Source organism: Pomacea canaliculata, linkage group LG8 (genome assembly GCF_003073045.1).
Source record: "Pomacea canaliculata isolate SZHN2017 linkage group LG8, ASM307304v1, whole genome shotgun sequence".
Classification (NCBI taxonomy): domain Eukaryota; kingdom Metazoa; phylum Mollusca; class Gastropoda; order Architaenioglossa; family Ampullariidae; genus Pomacea; species Pomacea canaliculata.
Window position 1 is genome coordinate 20179390 of NC_037597.1, and position 25152 is coordinate 20204541.

Below are 25152 nucleotides of genomic sequence, written 5' to 3' on the forward strand. Positions count from 1 at the left end.
TCTCGCGAACCCACCCACCCAAAAAAAAAGTCGGTCAAATGTCTCCGTCTCGCTTTACCGCGTTACGCAAGGTCAAGAGCGTTGCAGCTGCCAGTCACCAGTGTAACATCGGAATGTCGAACAGTGCACGTGCAACACACACTCGCAGTTTAGTCGACTTCTATGACCTATAACAAACAATATCTACTCGTTATACCCTCCCTCCACCTTCCCGCTCTTGGAGAGGCTACAGCTGGCACTAAAGCAAAGTCAAGCAGTCATTTTCAATGAGAAAGTAGACGTACCCTTTGACCTGTTCACTACAATCTCACGATGTAGGTCACGATAGGTAAGAAAGTCGCTCATTGGGCAACTGCAAGCTAACTTGCACACTGATAAACATGTTGCACGCGGCTGGTGCAGTGTTGTTGGCTTTATGACATACGTAGGAGGCAAGTCTGGTGCCATCGAGTTGAAACAGGTATGAGCCAACTGCGATTCCCTGGGTGCTTTCAGCCTCGACTACCCTTGCTGCGCACCGTTTGGGGGTGTGGTGCATCCATGTGCATCGCGGCATCTGAAGGTGTTTACTTCTCCGCGTTTAATTTGTTGTCTGCGCAGTGAACTTTGCTAAGATAACCAGTTCGTCTCACTTTGTAGTGTAGACGGGCAGTGTGTGTGCTTAGCGTTCATTCTGAAAGATGCAGGAACAAAATGCGCACAGCCGATTTTAAAGTTTGTAGTATGGTCCTGCATTTTTCTTTTTTTTTTTCTTCAAATGTCTAACCTACGGATCAAAGCGCATACGAACTAAGAACGTACATGTAGTAGTAGAGACAAGGGTTATTGAAAACATTGTCGAAAGAAAAGCATCAAAAGGGTTGATTTAAATTAAGAGGGAGAATGACACAGAAGATTTTGGCTTGTTTTTCGTGATGCCTTGTATGTTGTATCAGACAGAATGATCTATAACTGAAATGAACCGAGATAAGCAGACGCCAAAACATGATTATCGTTTAGCAGATCCAGGATACATTTACATTCAATTCTGAAACAGGAGGCCGCTGAAAAACCTTTTTCTAACAGAGCAATTGGCTAGCATTGCTGAGCTCGGAAAATTATTCATGATCCAGAAAAACTGCCTTACTCTTGTCAACCATCCATAATTAATCAGAAGTGAAATTAAGTGCAAGCATCAAAGAATGAAAGTCCATTGGTTCGTCTACTTGCTGGAGCTGGGTGTAGTGTAGATATGATAAAACTGGGTCTACATCTATTCATATGAACTTGTTATTTCCTCATAAGCATGCATAAATTGAATAGGGCAAGTAGGCCTTACATAGCTTAGAGAAAGGAATAATGCTCATGCAACACAAGTACACTCTCATGTCATCCCCACAAAATATGCAATAAACTCTTTTTGTCTTGTGATTTTTTTTCCTACCAAATATTACATCTTTTACAATCATATTCACAAACAGGAAAAGAAACAGTGGCCTTCACACAGCAGACACTCTTCACTTTCAACACTCCAACAAGCAGTCCACAACTCACGACTGCATGGGCCGAATATCAGCCAACATCATTGTTTTGGCACTCATTTCTGAGAGCTTCCATGGCAGTATAAACTAAGCCACCAATGGCATAACTTTAGTATTTACATATGAAAATGCACGCACATGGTAACACAATTTACTGCCGCTTTACAAAATGGACGCAAGGTTTTTTTTTAAAAAAAAAAGGTTGTGATTTGAAGCAAACAAGGCTTTGCAGATTGCTATGTGCAAATTTTTATGAGCATCATTTCACACGATTACACACAAAAACTTGCTGAAGATGGGCAAACAATGAACTCAGCCATTAATTCAGCACCACAAGATTATCTGAGAGAGAGCATGCTACTGACTACTGGGTTATTTTCCTCAAGATCTTATTGTTTCAACTATGAAAATATCTAAATATACCATCTCAGCGTGTGTTGCTGCATATAAATATTTTTGCTATAAATTTTCTACTTGACTGACAATTATGGGTAACGACAGTGTTTTTTTTCTTTTTCTTAAAAATTTGTACAACTGCAGAATAGTGGGAGCACAGGAGAGTGATGCCTGAAAACCATTCCCTATTCTTAAGGGCAGACAGCCAAGTACTGATGCTACTTGCCCACCTGTGAGAAAATCAGCCACAACTACCACTAATACTAGCTAACCAAAATGGATTTCATTGAAGCAGTGAGCTAAAATTCAAACATACATATATATTAAAAAAAAAACAAAAAAACTTCACGACCAATTCGGTGAGCTTTCTCCAAAAAAGGAGGGGAGCTCTTTAAGCAGTTAATGACAATATAAGCTCTTCATATTTCTGTAACGTATAAAACCTGGGAATGTAATGCTTGACTTGGATGGAAAGTACTACTGGAGGTTGGGTTGGGACAACTGAAACAATTATAATAATAAAATTCAGCTACACTAAGCAGTCAGAAAGTAAGCAAGCCTTAGGTACAAAACCTCAATGTTTCTGCATGATTTAGTGGGAGGGGAAACCCCCATTGGTGCACATACACTGCTTGTGGCAGCTCAAGTCTTTTGACTAGATACACACCTGTATAAATTTCAACAGATACCAAAATAATAAGTTTTTAAAAAAAAGCCAGAAGTGGCAACTGACAACTCATGTATAAAAATCCAAACAGTTACTGACATGTTCACTGGTACAGGTTATGCTCCTTATTGTATTGCATCCCTGAGCAAGCCACAGGTGTGGCATGAAGGTATAGGAAAGTAAATGATGGGTTTGAAAATGCTCCTCAAAACAACTAAAGCAAGGGTTTCCTAATCTGACATTTGCAGGATACCAACTTCAAGACTGAAAAACCAAAGAAGTCATTTTCCCTTACCCAAGAAATGCCAAGTACTAGAGCCTACCAAGAAAAAGTCACTGAAACATTTATTAACCTGTTGATTTCATGTTTGTTTATATCTATGTCAGAAAGCCCTTCATGTTTTATTGCCACTCAACCCAAAAGTTCTAGAATTTGCTTTCTAATGGTATAGATGTGACCAAAAAAGAAATGGGTGTGTTTAAAGGAAAAGAATTTTATCTGCTGCTAAAGTGTTAAAACTATATAACACAATAAAATAAGCCCCAATCATCTTAGTACATGTCTTTATCATTCTACTGCTGGTAACTTTGTTTCTGCACAAAGAACTCACTCATCTGATGGAAAGAAGTTAAAAAAATACAAACGTTGCTGTCCAGCCAGGACATCACAAAACCAAATATTTTCAACACACTGCAATATACAGCACCATATAAACAATTATCAATGCTGCTGCACATACACATTAACAATTCAGAAACAAAGGGGGGAGGGGTTGTGGAAAGCTCGGATAATTGTATGCTTGTCCTATCACTACAGATCTTAAGCACATTAAAGAAGCCCAAATACTCTGAGATAAAAATTGAACAAAAGGGAAAAAACAAAAAACAGGAAAAAGGTTGCATCCTATCCTAAAAACAGCATGTTTTTTTTATCAATCACCCTGCTCACATCTTTGCAAAAGTTGCAGTCATGATTGTAGAACAGCAGATGATTGATCTCCTTTAAAAAGAAAAAAAAAAAAAACAATACTGATACGTGGCTGAAACTGGAAAATTAAATAAGTGTGATGCGCAATACAGATATATGGCATCTGAAACAAGGATGCACTTTATACACACCTTTAACTGTTGGCGTGGTTGCTTATCTAGCACTAGATGTTAGTTACCCACCTTGTTTTGAGAACTTTCTGGCAGGCTGCTGAAGCGCACACAACTGTTTTTGCACAGTTAGTGGCACAGCCTAGCCCTCATTAAACACGCCAGTGACGACTAGAAGCAAAACTGGGTTCACAAACATATTACATGCTCAGAATCGGTAGTCTCCTTTGAACCAATGCTGGGACCCCCAGAAAAGTTGCTTCTGCCCCCTCCCTCTCCTTGTCTCAGTGGGTGCAGGGATCTTAAAGGAACACTACCAATTTAAAATAAAAGACCAACAAACATGTGGTGGGGTGAAACGAAGAACACAAAAACAACATGGGCTGCATGTTTAAGGAAAGTTAGAAGGTGGGGAGGAAAGGAGAGACAAGTGGCTGTCAAGTTGCATCAATAAGACAGCAGCTGCTCCATGAAGCGTAGGGACAACCACACCACTCACACCAAACTGCACAGGCTTCAGCGCAAATGCAAAATCCTCTCCTTATGGCACACATCCTGACACGCACAAGGGTCTTCCGGCTTCTACTCTTTACCATGGACAAATATTAATGTTCCCTGGAAGCTGGCCACAGACCTATGGCACAGAGAATGCTGTTGTAGGAACACTGTCTACTAATATGAATTATGGATCTTGTACAATTGAGAATGCACATCACACATGGGTTTTACTTTTCTGTAAACCAGTTCTAATCATGTAAAACAGCAAAGTCACACACTTTCAGCTGAGGTCATTAACTCTAGCAATTACAGCCCCACTACATGTATAATTCCTAGCTAAGTGGTAGCAGAGTGGATGTGGTTTCCGATGTACAGCACCTGTGTTTGAAGTCATTAATACTTTTCTCCACTGAAGCACCTTGAGTGTGGTTACTTATCCATGACACTCCTTAAGTGACTTATCAACACCTGCCAACCAACCCTAACCGAAACAAAGGGATGGCCAGCATCATGTAGCTCCCTTTTTTCATATGTTTAACCTTTTTAATGTTTATAGTTCAGTCTTGCATCTCCTCGGGGATTTCATGTGGTCCAAGAATACCAGGTACAGCCATCTGTAATTTGCGTTTTTCATCCTGTGCTTGTCGGATAGCCATTTCTCTCTCCTCTAAGAACAAGTCCGACATGTCTTCACCTGCAAATTCCTGAAAAAAAAAAAAAACCAAAAACACAAATGTCACTCATTTGCAAGACAAATAACAGTTTAAAAGAATGACTGCATAACTAATGTATGTGAACATTTTTTATTATAAGCACTAAGACTTGTAGATTACATAAAACCTATACGCTTAAAAAAACAAAACAACAAAAAAAAAAAAACCCATTTAATCAGAATTTGAAACTATAGGATCAGTAAATGCTAAAAAAGGTTCAAGCCAGGACACTCACCCTTATCTGTACAAGAAAGTCTCGGAGGTGTTCCTTGAAAGCATTGAAGTCCTGGTCAAAGCTGAATAGCCCTTCAATGAAAATTTTTATCTGAGGCCTGAAAATCACCGAAAACATTGTTAGTTCATCCTTCCTCACTTGTAATGAACAAGGACTTTTCAAATCATCCGGACAGAAAAATTTGACTTACTCATTAAGGTGAGGAAAAGCTGTCTTGAGAAGATTTAGCAGAAATTCCTGGATGAAGACAACATTTTGACTTGCTGGAAGGCTAGGAGTTAATGGAGCTGTAATCTTTCCAGATTCGAGAGCTATAAACATGGTAGCCAGGATTGTTGCTTGAGTTGTCAGACCTGCATAAATATCAATGTATGATTTTGTATTAAGTTTTGGTTACACAAAAAAAAAAAAATCAGCAAATTACACCGACAATAGAATGTGATGAATGCTACTGTACCTGAACTGAAAAGCGCACATTCTAACAAGAAATTCTAAAATGATGGTTTTAACTTCCCCAGTCCTCCCAATTATGATTTTTATTTCTAAAACCACATGTTTTCAAGAGTGGTCATGATATATCCTTAGATATCAATATAAAACACCAATCCCACCCCCTTCCTCCTCACAAAAAATTCAAGCTACATACCAGCTGTGTGTGAGCTGTCAGTGATGACTGAGAACAGATGCTGTAAGATATCTGTAAAGTAAGTCTGGTAGAAACTTTGTGCAGCCACCTCCTCCTGAGCAATGTTCTGCAGTAAGGTGTAGAGAATATCTAGTCCTGTGTCCGCCACATTACGCATTGTATGCTTGAAGGCCCAGATAATGGAATCCAGCACTAACTTGAACTGAGCAGGTGGAATGTTCAGCAAAGCTGCAGGCAAAAGAAAGCATGTTCAAAATGTGACAAGAGACTGCACCGCTTTTAAGTACCACCCATTCTGTACATTATCTCTATCAAAATACAAACATGGAACATGCACCGTAACAATGTTCTGCCTCACTGAAAATGTCTTACCTTGAAAGCAATGTGAATTAACAGCTTGCAACAATAAGAAGAAGTTGGTTCTGTGTTCTGGATACTCTTCAAAATCCTGCATACATAAAATCATTACAGGTAAAATAATTTTTCCTTCAAATACATTAAAAAAATAAAAAGAAAAGAAAAGCTTTTCTTTATTAGAATCACACAACAAAGGAAAGCACACATTTTCATTACCTTGTTGATCATTGCAAGAGTGCACTCAAAGACAGCATCAAAGATCTGTGGTATGCTCTGAGTGATGTGGTTCTGAAAAAAAAAAACAAACAAGCATGCAAACTCTTTTTTTAAAATAAAATCAACGAAATAAAAGGAATGTGGTAGTCATTCATGTGTGCAAGTGAGTGTATATATATATAAGTTTCCAAATAACAAATTTTGGCAAATGTCTTACTCTGTTCTACCATTATCTTACCTCAAGCCTGTTGACAATGGTTGCCATGGTGCTAAGGACTTCAGGCTCACGGGCTGCTGGCACATTACGCTGATAATCAAGTAGCACAGCATCCAGCAAGGGCAAAATGAAATTTTCTGCAACCATCTGAGGGTCACTGGAGCGGCTGACCCAACCTGAGATGAGCTTAAGTGTCTCCTTCTTCACAGTGCGCATGCTGCGGATGAGAGGCTGCTTGGTCACACTCTCTCCATTGGTGGCAATGGCACTGGAGATGTTCTCACTCATCACTTTGTACACATTCAGCATGTCCAAATAGATACGACCAAGCTACAACAAGAATGGTTACAACCAAGGTTCATCCCTCTAGTTCTAGAATGTCTTTTTAAATTTGAAACTGTTTGCCTGTTTAAGCGTTAAAATAAAAATCATATCAAATTTTTACCAAATTAATTAAAAGAAGGGAGAATTAGTGCTTTATGCCAAGCCATAAAACTGGTAATGCAGACATCCACAGCAAAAGGTCCTACATGCAGCCAGTAATTATGAGGAAAACATGGGAAATTCTTGACTGGCTTACAACATTAAAAGTTTTTCAAACATAACATTCATGTAGTTTAAATCCATGTCAAAATGGGTGATAATCTGTCTCCAATATAGTGATAGATGACTTATACTTCCATGCAATCAATAAAGCATTTGGCTGGAGGCACAAAGGGGTCAAAATGGAAAATTTATAATGGAGGTTGTGGAAAATCAAATTACTTTAAGCAATTTTCTTTAGTCGATTATTATGTAACAAGACTTTATTAGCTGTTTCTCACCTGTACAACATAGGGATGTCCCAAAGCTTTGCATGCTCGAACATTTGTTTTCAGGATGTTGCCCAGCTGCTTGACAGCATCTGGATCCTTGAGGACCTCAACATTTTGGGTGGCCTGGTTTATGATTCCATCCCATACCTGATTGGGCAGTAGCATGTACCGCTCAATCAAATGCTCTTGAGCCAACTGGTCTGCCTGAGCACTGATCATCAGGCCAACTGCCTCATAGAATGTATGTACCTGTAAAAAAAAAACCCCGATAAGACCACCACATGCAAAACATGTTTATATTTAGTGTGAACTTGGAGGTGCTAATCAGAAAAAAGATCGTATTGGAAAGCTTAAGGACTATCTGTACTTAAATTACCTGCTGTGGCTGAAGGTCGCAGATTATAGTGTTGATGCCATTTAGAATTTCCTCAATGAAAGGCATTACTTCTCCAACCTGCACTTGTACAAAGTGCCGCCTGCATTTCTGTGCAATTTTGATGAATGTATCACATGCCATGTCTTGCACACCATCATGGGTTTCTGCATACACACAACAGATTATTTCCAAGTGAAAACTGCCTTTACAAAATCTATCCAAAACATGGAAATACAGGATCTGGAGCTCTTAGTGTAAGCTCTAAATCTCTTGAATTTTAAGTATCCTGGTATACTAAGGACACAGATGATGCTTAGATAAGGAAAAAAGCTAAAAGTGACTAAAATACATGTTTTAATTTTTTTTTTTTAAAAGTAAGCAGACTGAACTGGCATATAATCTTAAAATACACACCTCATAAACATACAAATTGCTTGATTCCAAAATTGTGGTTTTTTTTTTTTTTACAATTGCTTCCTCTTTAAAGTGCTAAACCAGGGGTGCCCAACCTATGGCCATGCAGGCCACATCCGGCCAAAAAGTGCCTCATGCTGCCTGCTCAACATAATTTCATTTTTAACATCATTATTCTAAGAAAACCACCATGTTCTGGCCTGCCGCGAGAAAAGGTTGGGCAACAATGTTCTAAATAAACTTACCATGCATAAATTCAAAGAGCTTGTTGACAACAGTTTTCAGGAATCGCCAATGAGCACGAAGGAAACGAGGATACTGGCCAACAACATACATGATGTTTGATGCAATAATGGCTTTGTTATCCTTGCCACGCTTCTGCTCACACAGACCAAGCAAGTCCTGAGGGGGAAAATGAAACAGAAAAGTAAGTACACACAAATATATATATATACACAATCTTGATATAATTTGTAAAAGAGAGTCCAAATTGCTTAAATTCCATGATCTTGTAAAATCAAGTGTATGTTTTAGTATCAAACCTTAATGACAGTGACCAGAAACCGCTTCTCATCATCTTCATGCATGGCACCACTGATAGAACCAATTGCCCAGCATAGCTGAAAAAAAAAAGGGGGGGAGGGAAATTCAACATAAGAAAAGCAGTCAGTTGTTATCTCTATGCATCCCTATCAGAGATAAAATCAAGTGCTCAAGTTAATAATAATAATAGGGGCTGGGGGGAGTGGGCAGGGAAATGAAGAATTTAAAAATCTCAATTTTTTTTTTTAAAAAAAAAGGGACAGTTAACTGGTAAGATTTTTGGCCAAGAACTTCCTTAAGGCTTCGTACTTACAGTGTTGAGATTTTTCCACGACCACTCTGTTCCGTTAACCTGGTTATGAAGCTTTTCTGTCATGATGTTTTCTGTGTCGGTGTAGTCCAAATGAGTTAGGTAAACTGTAATAATAATAATGGGCATTACATATCTAAAATATCTTCAACAAAAAATAATTCTGTCCAAAACTAAATGTTCTTTACAACTAAAGATATCACATTTTCTTTTAAATTGGAAAAAGTCCAAGCAATCACCAACAAGAATGCTGCGTATGAACACATTATCATACAAGAACATCTAAAACCCTTACCAAGTGTTTCACGCATGTTTTTGTATAGGTTAATGGAGTCTGTATCTTTCATAAATTCGCGTACAACCTCTCCTTGCTCGTTCTCTACAACTAGCACCTCCTCTGGTTTAGCCATTCGTGAAATCATAACGTGCCGCACCTGCAGAGTTGATTAACACATTTATTTTAATAAAAGGCATCGTTTTTTTAAAACACATAACACAGGCCATGACTGGTTAGTAATCCAAAATAGTATAAAAGATAAGAGAAACAAGTTTTTTTGGGGAAAAAACTGTCTTGACAAACATTAAACATTATGTGCGGATCAGGAAGGTGTTAAAGCAAAGGATAAACAAAACCAGTTATGAAAAGGTAATAAAGTCTAGCTAAAATACATTCAATGAATAGATTTTCCATTTTAGCCACTGACCTTGGACAAGACTGGATTGTAAAGCTGCCTGCGGGCTGGCATCTCCTGAAGTGGTTTGGAACCAAGGATAAGTGGCGATGAGCTGGTGGAGAAGGGAGACTCGCGGTATAATTCAGCTGCAAGAGCACTCCAATACTCAAGGCAAATCTTGAAGATTTCAACTTCTTCAACCTCTGAGACTAGAATCAGGTAATGTAGAGCCTAAAAGATTGAATACATACATGAAAAAAAATTGTAAACCCTGACACTACATACAAAAAAGTAGTTACAGGAGTGATAAACACTATAACTTAAAAATGTTTATAACAGGACAGGTACTTCAAAAGTCATCCCGACAAACTTTCCCGCATTTGAGATACATACCTTCATGGTCCATTTTCTGACATGCATCAGAAATACATAAAATTGTTGATGCCCGAACCTTTCAACATTTATGATCAGAAAGGAATGGTATAGCAACATAAGATACTCACAGTCATGAGGTTGGGATGCTGATCCAACTTCTTCTCTACAAGCTGGGCGTGTTCCTTCAGATAGGTGCACAAAAACAAACTAAGATTCTGAATGAAATTTTGCTCATCATCTGTTCCACGCTGATAAGCTTCTCTAATGTTTGTCTCCACGGGCAGCATCTGTTGTTGAAATAAAGGTCAAATATGGTTGTATCTGCACAAGTATTTGTATGCTGCTCATACCAAAAGACATGGCACAAGATTAACCTGTAACAATAGTTTTATCACATAATCAATAATATTAGCCTCTAACAATAGTATAATCAGACAACCAAATCACAAAGTCTATTTGAATTAACTGAAAAGCACAAACAAACCAAATAACCAAAACAATTGTGTATTTAGGCGTTGACGCTTCGGTAATTATATCATTTTAAACGGAAAAAAACGATCGCAAGACAAATATAGGAATAAACAGAATAGGAAGACTAACAAGACTTTGTATTTTTATCCTACCTGTTTAAGCTGATTCATGGTAAGTGTGAACAACTGCAGAAACTGCTCGTCATATATCTGAGAGGCCTGTACTCCAGCTGAACAAAGAAAACAAAGGCTCTAATTTATGTCTAGCACCATGGTTCTAGCAGATGACTAATATTTCTTGTAGTCACTGCCTGTTGAACTTAGTAAAAACTACAGTTAAACACCGCGTGAAAAAGCAACATTTGGTTTTGTGTGTTTTTTCCAAAATAAAGATTCCATGTTAGTTAAATAAAAATGTTATCAATAGCATTTTATGATTTCTCATTTTTTAGCCATCTTTCAAAATTAAAGTAGAAACCTTTTGAATCTGAAATTATTGCAATATATATAAGTAAAATAAATAAAAAAGCACCCTTACCAATTTCTGTTAAGCACTTCATGGTGACGTTTCGAAACATGGGTACATTCAAAAACTGGGGAAAAAAAAAAAAAAAAAAAAAATCCACTCATTCACAAGAATAAAATTCAATCGTGCATTACAATATATTATCAAATTACTTAAGCCACGAAAAAAGTAGCCCACGCCTAAACCCATTTTAAAACAACTAGAAAAATACAAAATACCTTATAGATAAGAGTGGTGATCAGCTTGGTCTCAAAGATGTAACCTAGTGGAATCCAGTTAAGAAATCGAAGGAGCGTTTCTAATGTGGCCCCCACCAATGGTGCATTCTGCGAGTTATCCTATAAAATGAAGAAAAGCAAAAAAAGATTTAAAACACAGCCATTAGCATTATATCCACGCAGCTGAGTGTATTTTTGCCACAAGATCATTTATAAACAGTGTAATATACATACAGCAATCAGAAAATAATCTTACCATAACAAACTGGCAGAGCTGAAAGATCTGTGAGAACTCGCTGCACATTGTGTCTTTCAAATGTTTAGCCTTAGCCTGAGTCATCTGGCCTCCTGAGAAATCAAACACTTCCTCGCTGGAATAAACAGCATTTTATAAGTTTTATATTAATGAAAATGTGAACAGGCCACAAAATACAAAAACAGCAATAACATTTACTAACATAAACATAACAGTAACTTTTACCCACCATCCTAACACTCAGGTCAACGTCAGACAGAATTACACTCACGAGTTCCACCTTTAAAGTTTTGATACCACAATTTTTTTCCTATTAAATAATGACAGATTTATTCTTACCAACTCTGCATGTGCACAGAGCCGCCCACCACTTAAATTTACACATTTAAACTGCCCTCTGCGATAAATAAAATGTTATCTTAACTATGTTTTCCAAACACTTTCTTTTAAACAATTTCCTTTCTCTATTCTTGCAAAAAATATTTTTAGGAAGGTGCATCACCTCAAAAGTTTTAGAATAATCATGTTGTTCTGACACAAGGATTCGTTTGTCTTGCTGGCACCAACTATGTCACTAATGAATGTTGGCCAATTTTTCGGCCATTCATATTTTAAAATCTGAAACAAGAAATTGAAAATTCCAATGTAAATATTAGTTTTAACATTCATATTAACCACTAACTAATGTGTACTTTTTAAAGCGGGGTTATGCAAATCACATAGTATATTTAGCCTGCATTGAAAGACTAGGGTCTAAATTATGTTGCCCACAGCAGTTTACAAAAAGCAGTAACTGGCTAAAGACATAACTATGGCAGATGGAGTGACTTCCATTTTCTACACAGCATCCAAGCCTAGCGTACATGTTATACCTTACGTATTATTTATGTATATATTTATAATGAAGCCTTAATACTTTACAACTTGTTTATCGCACACTGATAGACTATCTAAGAGACTTTATGAATCTTCACTAGATGCTGTGCACTTAGATGGGAATTTCTATAAAAAAGAAAATAGCGGAAAGGAACTCTTTTAGCTGGATTTTTAAGGGTTTGCGTAACACCTTACCTGTACAAGTATCATGTTCAGTTTTCCAACATAGACCTTCTCTTTCTCTAGTAGCTGAGGATCTGACGAGGTCTTTATGATCAAGCCAACGATATATTTCTTGATACCTAATAAAAGAAAAAGCGCACTGCATACAATTGTTTCAGATCTACTCTATTTTATAATTCAGTTCTAAACAAAGTGAAAACACCACACCATACATGTCATCTTGTGGAGAAGTTTGTCTACAGCCTCCAATCAACAAAGCCATAATATAAAAACTGGCTGGTCAGGCAGCAAGTAAATAAAGAGTATTGCATTTATGGAATAGTTTGCAACATGCTGCAAACTTTCACAAAAAAACCGTAAAACTAGTAAATAATTAAGGATAACATTTTCTGAGGAAAACTCCCCTTATTCTTTTAGTATGCCACACCAAAATATTTTTATATAATCATCCCTTTTTTTATTCTAATAATACTCTAAATTGCTGGTGGAAAAAATGTACACTCTCTTACCCCAAAAACCATCTGCCGGCACACTAAACATAATTTATTCCCACATTCAATCTACATTAACTAGATAAGGAAGATTAAAAACAAAACTTACCTTCACACTGAGCCCGTGGTAACACCTTCCATCTGGTTTTTATCACATTTTCTAATATTTGTAATGCATAATACTTTGTTTGTTGGTTTGCAGAAAACTCTAATATTGTGTCCACTCTTGTCCATGAATCTGGATGTTCTTTTAGCCGTGTCAGCACTTCTTGGGCAATTCGTTGCTGCAATATGATAATCAAAATGGGTAAAGCCCACAAGGCTCCATAAATGTCAAGTTTTCAATGGAAACTGAGACACAACACTATTTAACACACTGCAAACATTACAAAGTTACTCTGGTCTTCTGTGATCTGAGTTGCTAGACATCAGCTGCCACAGAAGTGAGAAGATAACCTTAATTTATACAAGTGCTCTCATAGTGGTTGTTGCAAAGAGAAATAGAGCTATGCACAGTACTAGAAGATCAAGGCTCTGGTTCAAGAAAGTTTCTAGAGACCTTTTGAAAGAAGAGTGTGTTTTTAGCAAATACGGAGGGGCAACTAGTGTAGTACAGATGTGTAGACCAAACATTTTTGTTAACTAAGGTGACAACAAGGAATGCAAAGGCTTGGAGGATCAGAAGAAGAATGAAAAGAGTGTGATCCTAATGCTAAACCAAAGATGCAATGAGTTGAAACTGTCAAGCATAACAGCCGACTTTCCAGGCATTTTTTGCATTGTCAAGAGATAAAGAAATGTGGTCATCCACCAAGACTAAAATCTTGCAAATTGTAAGTTCTCATCGTGAACGAGACCTGGCAGTTGTGTGATTAAAATAGTGGTGAGGCAAAGAATCGTCTGTATTTTGCACCCAAGTTGACTCCAGAAATAAATCTGTGGATTTATAAGAGGCATGAAAAATAAATATGTGGTAATATTTTATCGATATAAGGACTTGTAAGGGTCACAGAGAAAATGTAAGGATGTGTGTGAGGAATTGTAAGGACCGCATGGGCAATATAAGGACTTTTGAGGCGAAAATTCTCTATGCAAGGACTCGTAAGGACTCTGCAAACCCTGTACCAATTAGTCAAATTATCCGATGAGAAGTGCAATATTGTGACAGCATGGTAGAAAATGAAAATTCCAAACAGATTAAGCAAGAACACAAAAACAAAACAAATTTCCTAAGGAACCATTTGAAGAACAGGTTTCTGTGTTATTTAAGGCAATGTCTTCCAAAGAAACCACCCGTACACCTACCTGTTCACCTTCAGCTGCATACATGCAAGCCACAACACTGTCAAGAAGCTGGATATCCAACTTCTGCCCAAAGTCCAGAAGCTTTGCTGCTTGTTCTGCCAGCAATGTCATCTTTTCTGGAGCATGTAGACTTGTGAAGCTCTACTAGTTTATTCAATCTAAAAGATATACAGGATATACTATGAGAAAGGTGACGAAATGGTAAGGACAATACCAAATATATAAGAAAAAGCAAAACTCTTCATGTGCCAAAAAGCAGAAATGCAAATCAAATATGTGAATGTAGTACATCTCTGCCTCCCACTGATCAATAACTGCAGTCCGCCAAATGACACTATTTTGCTCTTTCCCAGCTATAGAGAATACTCGATAAGCAATAGACCAAACAGAATGCTTGTAATCGACTATTTTCAGCTCCCCCCCACAACCTCTCTTACATAACAGGATACACATGCTGCACATTCCTTAAACACCATAAGATCACTCAAAAGTTTGTCAAACAAAGTATAACAAATATCAAACGACACTTTCACTACTGACGTAAACAAAACAAAAAGATCCAGTTTCATAAGATTCATACTTAGATTAAGTTCATCACTAATTATGTCGAGAACGGATATCTCCGTTTCTTTTACAGAGCCGACCGTACGTCCGAGACTTTACTGCGGAGTCTCAACATAGCCCGCCAAATCAAAAGCGAACCGACATAATGACGACCGATTAAAATCCCCAGTCATAAAGAAGAATCGGTTAAGAGTGTGATACACTCTTGTGCGTTATAAAGACATCATGATCACGTAAAAGTTCCCTTTAAATTTGTATTTTTAAAAGCGCATTACAGACAGCACATGTTTGAAAAAAGAAGACTTTTTTCCCCAGCATCTAAATATTTATCCACCGATAGAATTTTTTGGTGGATTAGGATATGGTCTGGGGCATTATGGAAAAAAGACTTTGGCATTCAATTTAAACTTACAAGAAGGAAAAAGCCAAGTTATGTATTTTTCTGATTGTCATCAACGTCAGTTACACATCACGACCATGCGGTGGTATCAGACGTATGTCCCGTAGGACGCTACTTTTACTTCCGTTGTTTATATTCGAGTCAACATGGCGGCCTCCTGTTGTTCGCGCACATGACAAATAATGCAGATTTCTTTTCTATGAATTCAAGCAAAATTGAAATCTTTGCACCCAATAACAGAAGAATTTGTACTTTCTTACCGCGCCGTCCTGATCCGTTGATGGCTAGACAAATTGTGAAGAAAACACCCAAAGTTACAAACCGGTTGAAACTGGTAAGTGTTCGCCATGTCCGCAAAATTTCGGACATAACCGGAAAATTGTCTTCCGAAAATTTTTAGCAAACTTTTAGTAAGTAATAAGACTTTTATCTAATATTCAGAATTATAGAAAAGAAGTTAAATTTATAAATCTATTATAGGTCTTTTTAAAAACTTGATATTCAGTATACTGTCCTGCTTTATTTCCGGATACGTTCGGCATTTTCCATATGTTTGTAACATACATTTTGATTGGTTTACTTAACAGCCGCAAATAAACTGTTTTCAAACGCATTTTACCATTAAAAACTTTGTATAAGCGATATATTATAATAAAAATGGTTATATTCAACAGTGTTTTAGGACTTTTAATGGTAACAAGCTATATCTGTTGCTGGATTTTATGAGATATAGGACCAATCGCCACTGGAAATTTTTGCACTTTTAGCCAATAAAAAGCATCCACTGATGTGAGTTTGGCTTGCTACATGTACTTGTTACTAATAATACCTCAATTACTTTTACCTTGAAAGAGCGCGTTGAGGAGTATTTATCACATGATGAAAATGGTTTATGCTTTTCGACGTCTCAGAGATTTTTTTTTCAATAAGAATTATGCATGGTTAGTTTGTCTTCTATTAGTCCTAATGCGTACACCTTTCTTTCTGTTTTGATTAATGTGATAACTGGATATTTGCTAAAATAGTAATGAGAGGTCTTTTTTTTAAAAAAGTGCTTCATTGCGTGTTGGCGTCATAGACCATTACGTCTTGGGTGGCATGCGTACTACCACTCGAACCGTAGTATTACAACTTACTACGGGTACCTTCAACCCTTTGCTGCGTTCTTAGATGTCAGTCGTCGGGTTTCGATCAGATTAGAAGAGCAGAATGTACGACTTCGCGTCTCCGCGTGTGTGTGTGAGAGTGGTCATGCATGTGTGTGTGTGGGTGATTTAAAATTTTTAAGTTTTATGGCAGCATTTATGTATTACACAGTAAAGGACTCATGTAAGAAAGTGCAAGATTTGAGTAAAATTTGTAAGTGTCGAATATGACATTTATAATTTAAAACTTGATTTAAGCATTTACCAAATTAATTCCCTTATAATAATAATGACAGTTGTCTTAAACTGACCAACGGCACAGCAGAAATGATATTAACATAATTTTGCATCAAATGACATGAAGCATTTGAAAGCAATGAAACTGATTGCTGCACAAATGTACACACAATATAGAAGAATGCGTGAGGATTCCTTGTGTGGGTCTTCAAAATGTGGCATACATCAAAAACCTTTCATGTCAACATATCTTTCTGTAGAAAGACTGCTGGTGATAGATCTGGTTTATGAGTCTGCGTTTGTGATATGGACAACATCCTTGCATCTGAGACAAGCATTGGGGAAATGCAAAAGCATCATAGTGTCCAGGAAACAGGAAAAATGGAGCAATCACTGAACGGACAAAATCATTCAGATGAAAACCAGGCAAGAATGATGCAGTCTCTTTCTTCTCCAGCACCCAGCAAGATAGCGGCTGAAGCAGACAGTAATTTTAGCCGGCCACAGGCAGAAAACTGTATTATGCAGGTCTGTGTTCTTCAGATACTAGATAATATGTGATAGTTTTATGTGTGACATCAGATCTAATTCTGCTAAACTGGTTGCTTTAAATGTAGTATATGGGGAATGTTTCAGTTTTTTAGTGTGTGAAGGGATTACCTCATTCAAACTTGTTAACAAATTCAATGGACCAAAGAGTTGTCATCAGCTTAAAAAAAATCTTTTCATAGACGGATAAAAAAAATTTAGAATGGGAAAATCTTCAACCCTCTTTTTTAAGCCCGTCATTTTGAGTAATCTGGGGGCCCCCTTCTCTGTTTTATGTTAGTTACCAACTTTAGTTTAAACAAGTCAGTGTCTCTGTTCAGACTTTTAGTTTGTTGTCAGTGGTGAATGAAGTGTTGAATGAAAGAGCACTTCTGGAGTAGGAACAACTCTAGGTGGCAGTGAAGATGCATAAGACATGAAGTCTGTGCTCTCTTCTAATGTTCATACTAAATTCAGATAATCTGTTGTGCTTAGGGTTGCTTTTTTTTTTTGTTACATTGACCCTTTTCTCAAGTTGTGCTTTATTTTTAGTCCCCTATGTCTGCACCAGTGTTGGTTTTGACAACCAACATACAAAAAGGCACAGTTGAAGCCAGTGTTTTGTTGGATCCATGTTCCAACCTGCCTGTCACTTATCCTTGGAACATTCACACTCTGGCTCAGGCCAATCTTATATCAGACACACAGCATGAAATTGCCAAACAGCTGATGGAAGAAAATCAAAAAGTGGAAAGCAAGAAAGGGAAAGAAGCCAATGGAGATGAGAAAGGCCAGATAAATCCTGCAGAAAAATGCTTGGCCAGAAGACACCATGAAGGTAGTTTACCACCGCTTAGAGTGTTTAAAAATATTTTTAACAAAATACATGCTACTAACAACATACTGTAGGATATGACGGTTTATTTTCCAATTGGTACAAAGATGAAAGCCTTATCCAAAACTACAGTGTAATTTAGTGAAGCTGACCTGCATGGAATGTTAGTATTTTTGTGGTCATTATACAGCTTTGTGAAATAGGTTCAACTAATTGGTTTTTATGTTATTCCCATAATAAGGTGCAAAGTCAAATTAGTTGTGAAGGAAAAGAAGGCAAAAGTGAATTTTTCTTTTTAACCCTTTTGCATTGGAGCTTCCAAAAATGCTGACTGTAAACATGCAACTTTGTTTAGGTTCACAGGGGAATCAGAAAGAAAGGAAGAGAATTGCGATCATTGAACCACGGCCTAATGAACCCAAGTTGTTTGCCTGCTCTTACAAGGGGTGTGGACGGAGATTTGCATGGCCAGCTCACCTCAAATATCATCAGCTGACTCATACGTAAGAAAGTTATTTTCTTGTTTTGTAAGGGTTGGTGAGTGGATAGGTGCATGTGTGCATTACTTATAAAGACTGGTACAGTATATGTGTGTGCACATGCATGCATATACATAGACAAAGGAGTATACTTGGAAAGGAATCTTATTGTAAGTTGTTTTTAAAAAATTCATTTCTGTGTGAATTATCCATAATTTAATTGCTTTTCCTAAACAGGAATGACCGTCGCTTTGCCTGTGAGACAGAAGGATGTGGAAAGCGCTTTTTGACAGCTCAAAGACTTCAGGTTCACATGAGAACTCACACAGGCGAGCGACCATTCGTTTGCCCTGTAGAAGATTGTGGCAAGTCATTCACTACAGCTGGAAATCTTAAAAACCACAGCAGACTGCACACAGGTAGAGTAAACTACTAGAATAAACATATGCAATCTACAACCTTCTACTAATTATGTTTTCTAGAATATGAGTCCATAATTATGCTTAATTTTCATGACATAAGCCTTCACACATCATTCTCACTTGATACTAGAAAAGAAAAAAATTACTCTCATGGAGAGTTTTGTTGCATGCAAGTAATATTTGTAACAGTGAGTGTGGCTCATTTCAGCAAATCTATGCATGTCTTTGAGTCTAAAAAACATCGCTGAGGTTGTCTTCAAGAAGCAATTTTTGCCCAGAAAATAAAATGGCTAATTTTGGAGTTCACCCCTACAAATTCGAACTTTATATAGAAGTTTCCACTAAAGTTAAAAAAAATAATTTAAAGGTCCAGACCAAATTTGTTTGACAGTCTGGTAAGTAAATCTTCTCCAGATAAGATTTAATGGGCAGCAATCGCAGTCATTGCAGTCTACATTGTATTATTACTGATTCTCTGTTAGAAGTGGGTTCATTTGAGTTAATTTTTCAATGTGTATTGTTGTTAATAAAACATTACAAATGTGTGTTTGTCTAAGATCAACTTCAGTCATTTTTTTTATTTGATAGATGTTTAATTTTCAGCATTGCAATTTTTTTAAAAAATTTTATAGTTACAACTGCCTGCTGATAGGTGTGAAAAACATTAATTAATATTTCTTGTGCCTCTTCATCATAAAATAGCACCAGAATATGTTTTTATGATATTTTATGCTCTATTTCCAGCGATTTTTGCTGAGTGCTTGTCTTGTCCTTTAAAAATAAGTAAGGCAGAAAGGTTTTCAGCTTAGATACCTAAAGCCACATGCAGAACTGCCAGATGGATGCTGATGCCTAGCTGGCTGTACACCTATCACCAGATTGCAGTTTTTTTGTTTTCCCTAGATTTTAATGGCTTAGGACATGTTTTAATGCATATGTGTATTTTCAGGTGAAAGGCCATACAGATGCGAATATTGTGGGCGTTCATTTGCAGAATACTCTAGTCTCCATAAGCACACACTCATGCATTTAGGTATGTTGCAAAAAACAAAAAAAATTTTTTTTAATTATTATTTTAAGAGTTATACTGCAGAACAAAAAGTTATCAGTGATGAAGTTAGCTGTCAGAAATTATGAAAAGGTTAAGAGATTTAGAGATATTCTGTCTGAAAAGAGCTAAAGAACTCCTTCTCTTGCAAAGATGCACAGATTCTCAGACAATCACACAATGGCAAACAATATTGTAATACAGAAAGATGTTCAATGCTAGCTAAGAAAATGTTGCATAAGTAATTATCTGCTGTTTGCCAGAATAACTTGGTCAAATCCTGAACATGTTTAAGACAGTTTCGGTGTAGCAGTAATCTTTTGTTGCAGGTATTAAGCCATTCACTTGTAGCATTTGTGGGAAAGGATTCTCACAGAGTGGCAGTCGCAATGTGCATATGGAGGGTCACAAACTTGAGGATACAAAACAGTCCAGTCAAAACAGTAGCACCAGCAACTTGGATAATGCTGTTGCATCTGTCCCAGGTAGTGAAGACAAAGAGAGATTGGCAGCCAAAGTTGATGCACCCCCTGATGTTTTGGTGTTGTGTGATTCTAATGATGACAATGTTCAGTACCAAGGTGAGGTTTATTTGATGATTAGGGTTTTAAAGAAAAGGCTAAAATTCATCGCTTGACATTTTCAGGTCATTGGGGGCTGAGGTGATAGAACTTTTCTTGGGGCCAGTTTCGTGAGGGCAGTGCCCATCTACTCTCCCTAGCTGCCCTACCTTCCCCAATCCCTATGGACTCAGGTACTCCTTTCCACCAGCTGGGTTGACTGGGGGGAATCGGAAATTGAACCAGGCCACTCTCAGTTCAGACGCCAGTGCTCTAACCACTCCCTTGAGTTTTGTTAAAAGGTTGGCTTAATGTCCTCATAATAGTGGCAAATCCCACTATTCCGGAATATGTGATATTGTGTAGTATATGACTACATGCAATAAATGAGTTGTAATCTGGAAAACTGCATTCAGGGACATCTAAGGCAAATAGTAAAAAATGAAGATGAGGAAAATCACCTTTTTTTTTTAATTTTTATTTTGTTGATCATTTGAGAAAAGGGGCAACACTTTGAAAAACCTTAAATATTCAGAAATTTTGGTCAAACGGCATCCGGATTAGAGCAGAAAAGTTGGGGAAAATGGTGTGGTTAACAACAGTAAAACAATGTAGAGAAGACCTGTTTTGTACTAGTCAGTTCAAAAAATTAAGACATTACTAATACATTTGTTGTTTTGGTTTTTTTTGGTTTTGTTTTGTTTTGCATCAGATCTCCACAATGCTGAATCCATCATGTTTCCTCAAGGCCTTGCAGATCAGGTTATTACTGTAACTACTCAGCCAGCAGCAGTTGAGATGACTCATGATATTCTTGGAGCAGAAGGTATTGAAAGAAAGAATTTAAAAAAGTATATTTCTTAGGCATTACCTTTTATATCTGCAGGCTGTAATGTCAGTGATTTTGTAATAGGTTATGCTGAGTTTTAAAAAAAATTAGCAATGTATCTGCTGTTTAGATCCAAGTACTGTATGTCTCCTACAGTGTACGCTACTGAGAGACTTGCTTTTTGACTATCTGATAAATCTCTTTTGTGAAATGCTTCCTTTGGGAACACCTGTTCTTTGCTGTCGTCATTGTGTTGTGTCCCCTGTCATAAAGTCATTAATATAAACACTACATATTGCTCTCAACTTGCAATCATTGTGTTACTATTATATTTTCTATTATAAAGCCTTTTGTGTGTGTCTAACATGCCTGTGCATAAGCACATGTTGCATTTTCATCCTTTTTTAAAAAATAATCTTAGATGTGGACTGTTTTACAGAAGTACTGGGTGATGACAGGATTGCCAACCAGCTAGGCAGCAGTGTTGTTGTTTTATCCCAGCCAGCTGAGATGGCCTCCATCCCCTCCTCATACAATGATGATGATCCCTCAGCGTCTCATGTGGACACCAGCAGCTATGATCATACACACCTTCTGCACCCCGTGTTGCATCATGAGGAGATAACCACATCAGATGACCAAGATTTGGTTTACTCTTCTTTGGAGACACCGTCACATGGTCGGCATGACAGTCAGTCCATGGTACAAGAAATGGAGGCTGGAGTAGGGTCATCTTCCAGTCCTCATTCCAGCGATAATATTCATATGGACCCAATGATGGAATCTGACGAAGAACCAGACTCCACAGATAAAACATGACTTTCTGTTTCTGGGAAGATAAGCAAAATTCTTGGCTTCTTTTAATGTTCCTGAGGAACAGTCAGTATTGAATTCAAAGAATAGATTCCTTGGCATTGACTATTCTTGATACTTCCCATTCACTCAGCATGGTGCCTTGGGTGGGATTGGGGGGTAGTGGTGGTTAGCTTCATTTACTGTCTTCTTGAGAGAGTTGAATAAAGATTGTGTTGTTGCTGCTCAAAGCTTGTCAAGGAAGATCAATGCAGTCTACTACATAAACAATTTTGTGGTGCTATATCTGGACAAGGCAGCTACAACAAATAGTAAACAGAGTTATGAGCACCACAACCTACTGGCAGATTTTCCTGAAACAAACCACTGTTGGACAATTGTATTTTATTATCTTCTTTGTACATGTCACAGAAAAGAACTTGCTCATGGTTATCTGGAATAAATAGATTATTTGTACTGACAGCTGTTTCCTATATCAGGTGCATGCAGTCTTGGAATTGATAATAGCCACCACAGAAGTACTCAGTGTTTGATTTAAATTTAGGTTAGTTTTGTAAATTTTGTATGTATTCAAATCCAAAGCTTATGCTTTGAAATTCTTGCATACGTGGTATAGCATTTGTCCATGCAACCAGATCAGTTTTTAAAGAAAAAAATATCAGTTTGGACAGTTTCTGAGGTGTCAACATTTATCTTGTATGCCAGTAACTTTTTTTGGGGGGTTGGGCATGCTCAAGGTGCTCTGCTACTTTGTTCTGGGTTGTGTTACAAGAACTCGCTGATGCAACTATATTTGCCAAAGCATGCTTCTTGTATACCAAACTGAAGGAAAACGAATAAACATGTATAAAACAGAAAGAAAATTTAAAGCACTGAAATTGAAATGTCTTTGAATTATGATTAATAATTTTCAGTGTGGTCTGCTAGATTATAAACATTACAAAAGAAAAAAAATTATGCGTTTAGATAATACATTTTCAACATAAAACAACTAAAATGCATTCAATTATCTATAGAATATCAAACTTTTTATAAAAGTTTATTCATATTTGCTATAGATATTGCTGTCCCAAGATGCTTTGTTGATTGTCATCATTGCTTTGATAGTGGATGTATCAAATTTCTTTGTAAATGCAAAGTAACAATAAATGTAATCTTGCTGATAGGAAATGAAAGAAAAGTGACTAATCTTTCAAGGTATGAAAATTGAAAGAAATTAAATCTATAAGAATGAATCATGTTTTTGTTTTGGTATATTTTGTATAATTACCAAAGTAAACTGTTGATGTAGTAGCATCAGGGGAAATATCTATGGCCTTAAACTAAAGCATTTCTAATAATTTGTCAAATTTTGTTCTTTTAGTAACTTTTTTTTTAATTCACCTACTGTACACAGTGGTGCTACACAGAAAAGATGCTTCTGAAAATTCTGATGACACACTAAACATGACAAAACATGTTTAAAAAAATTCAGATATCATAAATTCCAAAAAATGCAACCAGAATAAAAATGAGAACAATGCTCTTTGACATGTGATAATGCTCTGAGATATTAAACGGGGTAATAGGGGTCATAAACAAAAGTTCACCTTGCATTTCTTAGTCACAACTAGTGGTTTCATGGTTTGGATAATTCCATCTCTCCATTTTCATCAAAAACAACAAAGGACATCCTCTAAATAGAAAATTTTAGCTTCAGACTTAAAATAGATATTTCTTGACTAAACAGCAAAAACAAAAAGCCGCTCGCAACCCACAGTGATGGCGAAAGGGAAAGAAGGCATTGCTCTTTCACCTTTTGTCATAATCAAGTACAATGATATAAATTTGTAATCATGTTTTTAGGCATTCCTAAAGCAATAAAATAATGTCAAGTTATAAAGTGGCATTTTATAGTGGGCAAGATTGGAGGTTATATTTTTGAAATCGAGGGAGCTGTATTGTGAGAGTTACTAAGCATGCAAAATATGTTTAGATGTGATGAAGGTGTTGTGCACTCTATGAATAAGCACATTAGCGAAGAATAGCTAGAATAGCATTAATCTAGATTTTGTAATTATAGTTATGCAAGGGGTTATTTTATGTTTTATGATGAGTTGATGTTGATGAAGAATTTAAAAAAAAAAATAGAGCTTGTGTTAGTGAACCTGTCTGACCATCAAATTGTCATCATCCTTTTTTAGGCTATCATTGCTACAGGTTCTAAATGTCATATGACTTCAGCCTTAACATGGCATCGATTATTGTTTCGAAACCCGAGTGAGGATTTTGCTCATCTGAGATTGTGATCAGTGTTTTTTTCTTTTGATTATAGCTCAGTTTTCCCACAATATTATGATGCAACTATTATAAAACAGAGTAGGGTTGAGCAAACTCTATGGTGCAATTTGTGGGATGTCTGTTTTCTTGGTGTGTACAGTTGTGGTAAAAGATTTGTTGGAACTTTAAAAAATGTGATGACAATCAGATTATGACTACTTCACATGACCATAAGTTAATCACTGCCTTGTCCCTAAAGGGAGAAATGAAGTGGCATGCTTCACATTTGGTGTTGGTAAAATAAATGCCTGTGGAATTTTCTTGAAAATTGTAGACAAGATTATTTGGTGCATCTTTTTTTGACTGGGTTGTTTTTGCAAATGTATTTTTTTATCTGTGGTTATGGTTTGAAAACTATGTTGTGACACCTTAAGTAACCCTTTTTTTCTCTTTTTTTTTTTTTTGGGGGGTAAACGTTTTGTACCAGTTTCAATAAAAATTGTTTGAGACGTATTTTATTTTGCTCAAATTTCAACCTCTTTCGAAAAAAGAAGACAATTTTAGGACAATCTGACAAACTTAGGTATAGCAATTGCTATGGTTAGTTGTTGGAGTCTTATGCCATGCTAACAACTAAG

The 25152-nt window shown here is 36.8% G+C and overlaps 2 protein-coding genes across 5 annotated transcripts; one reads left to right on the forward strand and one right to left on the reverse strand.

The window, feature by feature from the left end:
- Positions 1-1396: 1396 nt before the first annotated feature.
- On the reverse strand, positions 1397-15761 carry LOC112569812 (exportin-1-like). 2 transcript variants are annotated; one of them, XM_025247802.1, is made up of 24 exons: positions 15620-15761; positions 14396-14553; positions 13200-13374; positions 12612-12718; positions 12043-12158; positions 11541-11655; positions 11285-11404; positions 11079-11133; positions 10694-10770; positions 10199-10357; positions 9726-9926; positions 9317-9455; positions 9025-9128; positions 8711-8788; positions 8414-8570; positions 7755-7918; positions 7388-7627; positions 6585-6893; positions 6347-6418; positions 6146-6221; positions 5774-6001; positions 5318-5480; positions 5128-5224; positions 1397-4883 (listed from the first exon to the last, which is right to left on the reverse strand). In XM_025247802.1, the coding sequence occupies exons 2-24, from the start codon at positions 14504-14506 to the stop codon at positions 4737-4739; spliced, it is 3210 nt and encodes a 1069-aa protein (XP_025103587.1). In that variant the 5' UTR covers positions 14507-14553; positions 15620-15761; the 3' UTR covers positions 1397-4736. The 2 variants fall into 2 exon arrangements, with proteins under 2 accessions (XP_025103587.1, XP_025103585.1); XM_025247800.1 differs by lacking the exon at positions 15620-15761 and adding an exon at positions 15372-15502 and having other exon boundaries at positions 4737-4883.
- Positions 15557-23713, forward strand: LOC112569814 (zinc finger protein 236-like). Of its 3 annotated transcripts, none has more exons than XM_025247805.1 (9): positions 15557-15693; positions 17002-17269; positions 17822-18107; positions 18460-18607; positions 18821-19002; positions 19955-20038; positions 20383-20634; positions 21326-21439; positions 21882-23713. In XM_025247805.1, the coding sequence occupies exons 2-9, from the start codon at positions 17048-17050 to the stop codon at positions 22259-22261; spliced, it is 1668 nt and encodes a 555-aa protein (XP_025103590.1). In that variant the 5' UTR covers positions 15557-15693; positions 17002-17047; the 3' UTR covers positions 22262-23713. The 3 variants fall into 3 exon arrangements, with proteins under 3 accessions (XP_025103590.1, XP_025103589.1, XP_025103591.1); XM_025247804.1 differs by lacking the exon at positions 15557-15693 and adding an exon at positions 16169-16300; XM_025247806.1 differs by lacking the exon at positions 15557-15693 and adding an exon at positions 16319-16570.
- Positions 23714-25152: the final 1439 nt, after the last annotated feature.

Coding starts and splice junctions, on each gene's coding strand:
- LOC112569812 (XM_025247802.1), bottom strand. CDS start 14,506: ATGACATTGCTGGCAGAACAAGCAGCAAAGCTTCTGGACTTTGGGCAG. Junction 6,222..6,346: donor CTCTTGCAATGATCAACAAG/GTAATGAAAATG, acceptor TTATGTATGCAG/GATTTTGAAGAGTATCCAGA. Junction 4,884..5,127: donor ACTTTCTTGTACAGATAAGG/GTGAGTGTCCTG, acceptor TTTTTTTTTCAG/GAATTTGCAGGTGAAGACAT.
- LOC112569814 (XM_025247805.1), top strand. CDS start 17,048: ATGGACAACATCCTTGCATCTGAGACAAGCATTGGGGAAATGCAAAAG. Junction 20,039..20,382: donor GCACACACTCATGCATTTAG/GTATGTTGCAAA, acceptor CTTTTGTTGCAG/GTATTAAGCCATTCACTTGT. Junction 20,635..21,325: donor TGACAATGTTCAGTACCAAG/GTGAGGTTTATT, acceptor GTTTTGCATCAG/ATCTCCACAATGCTGAATCC.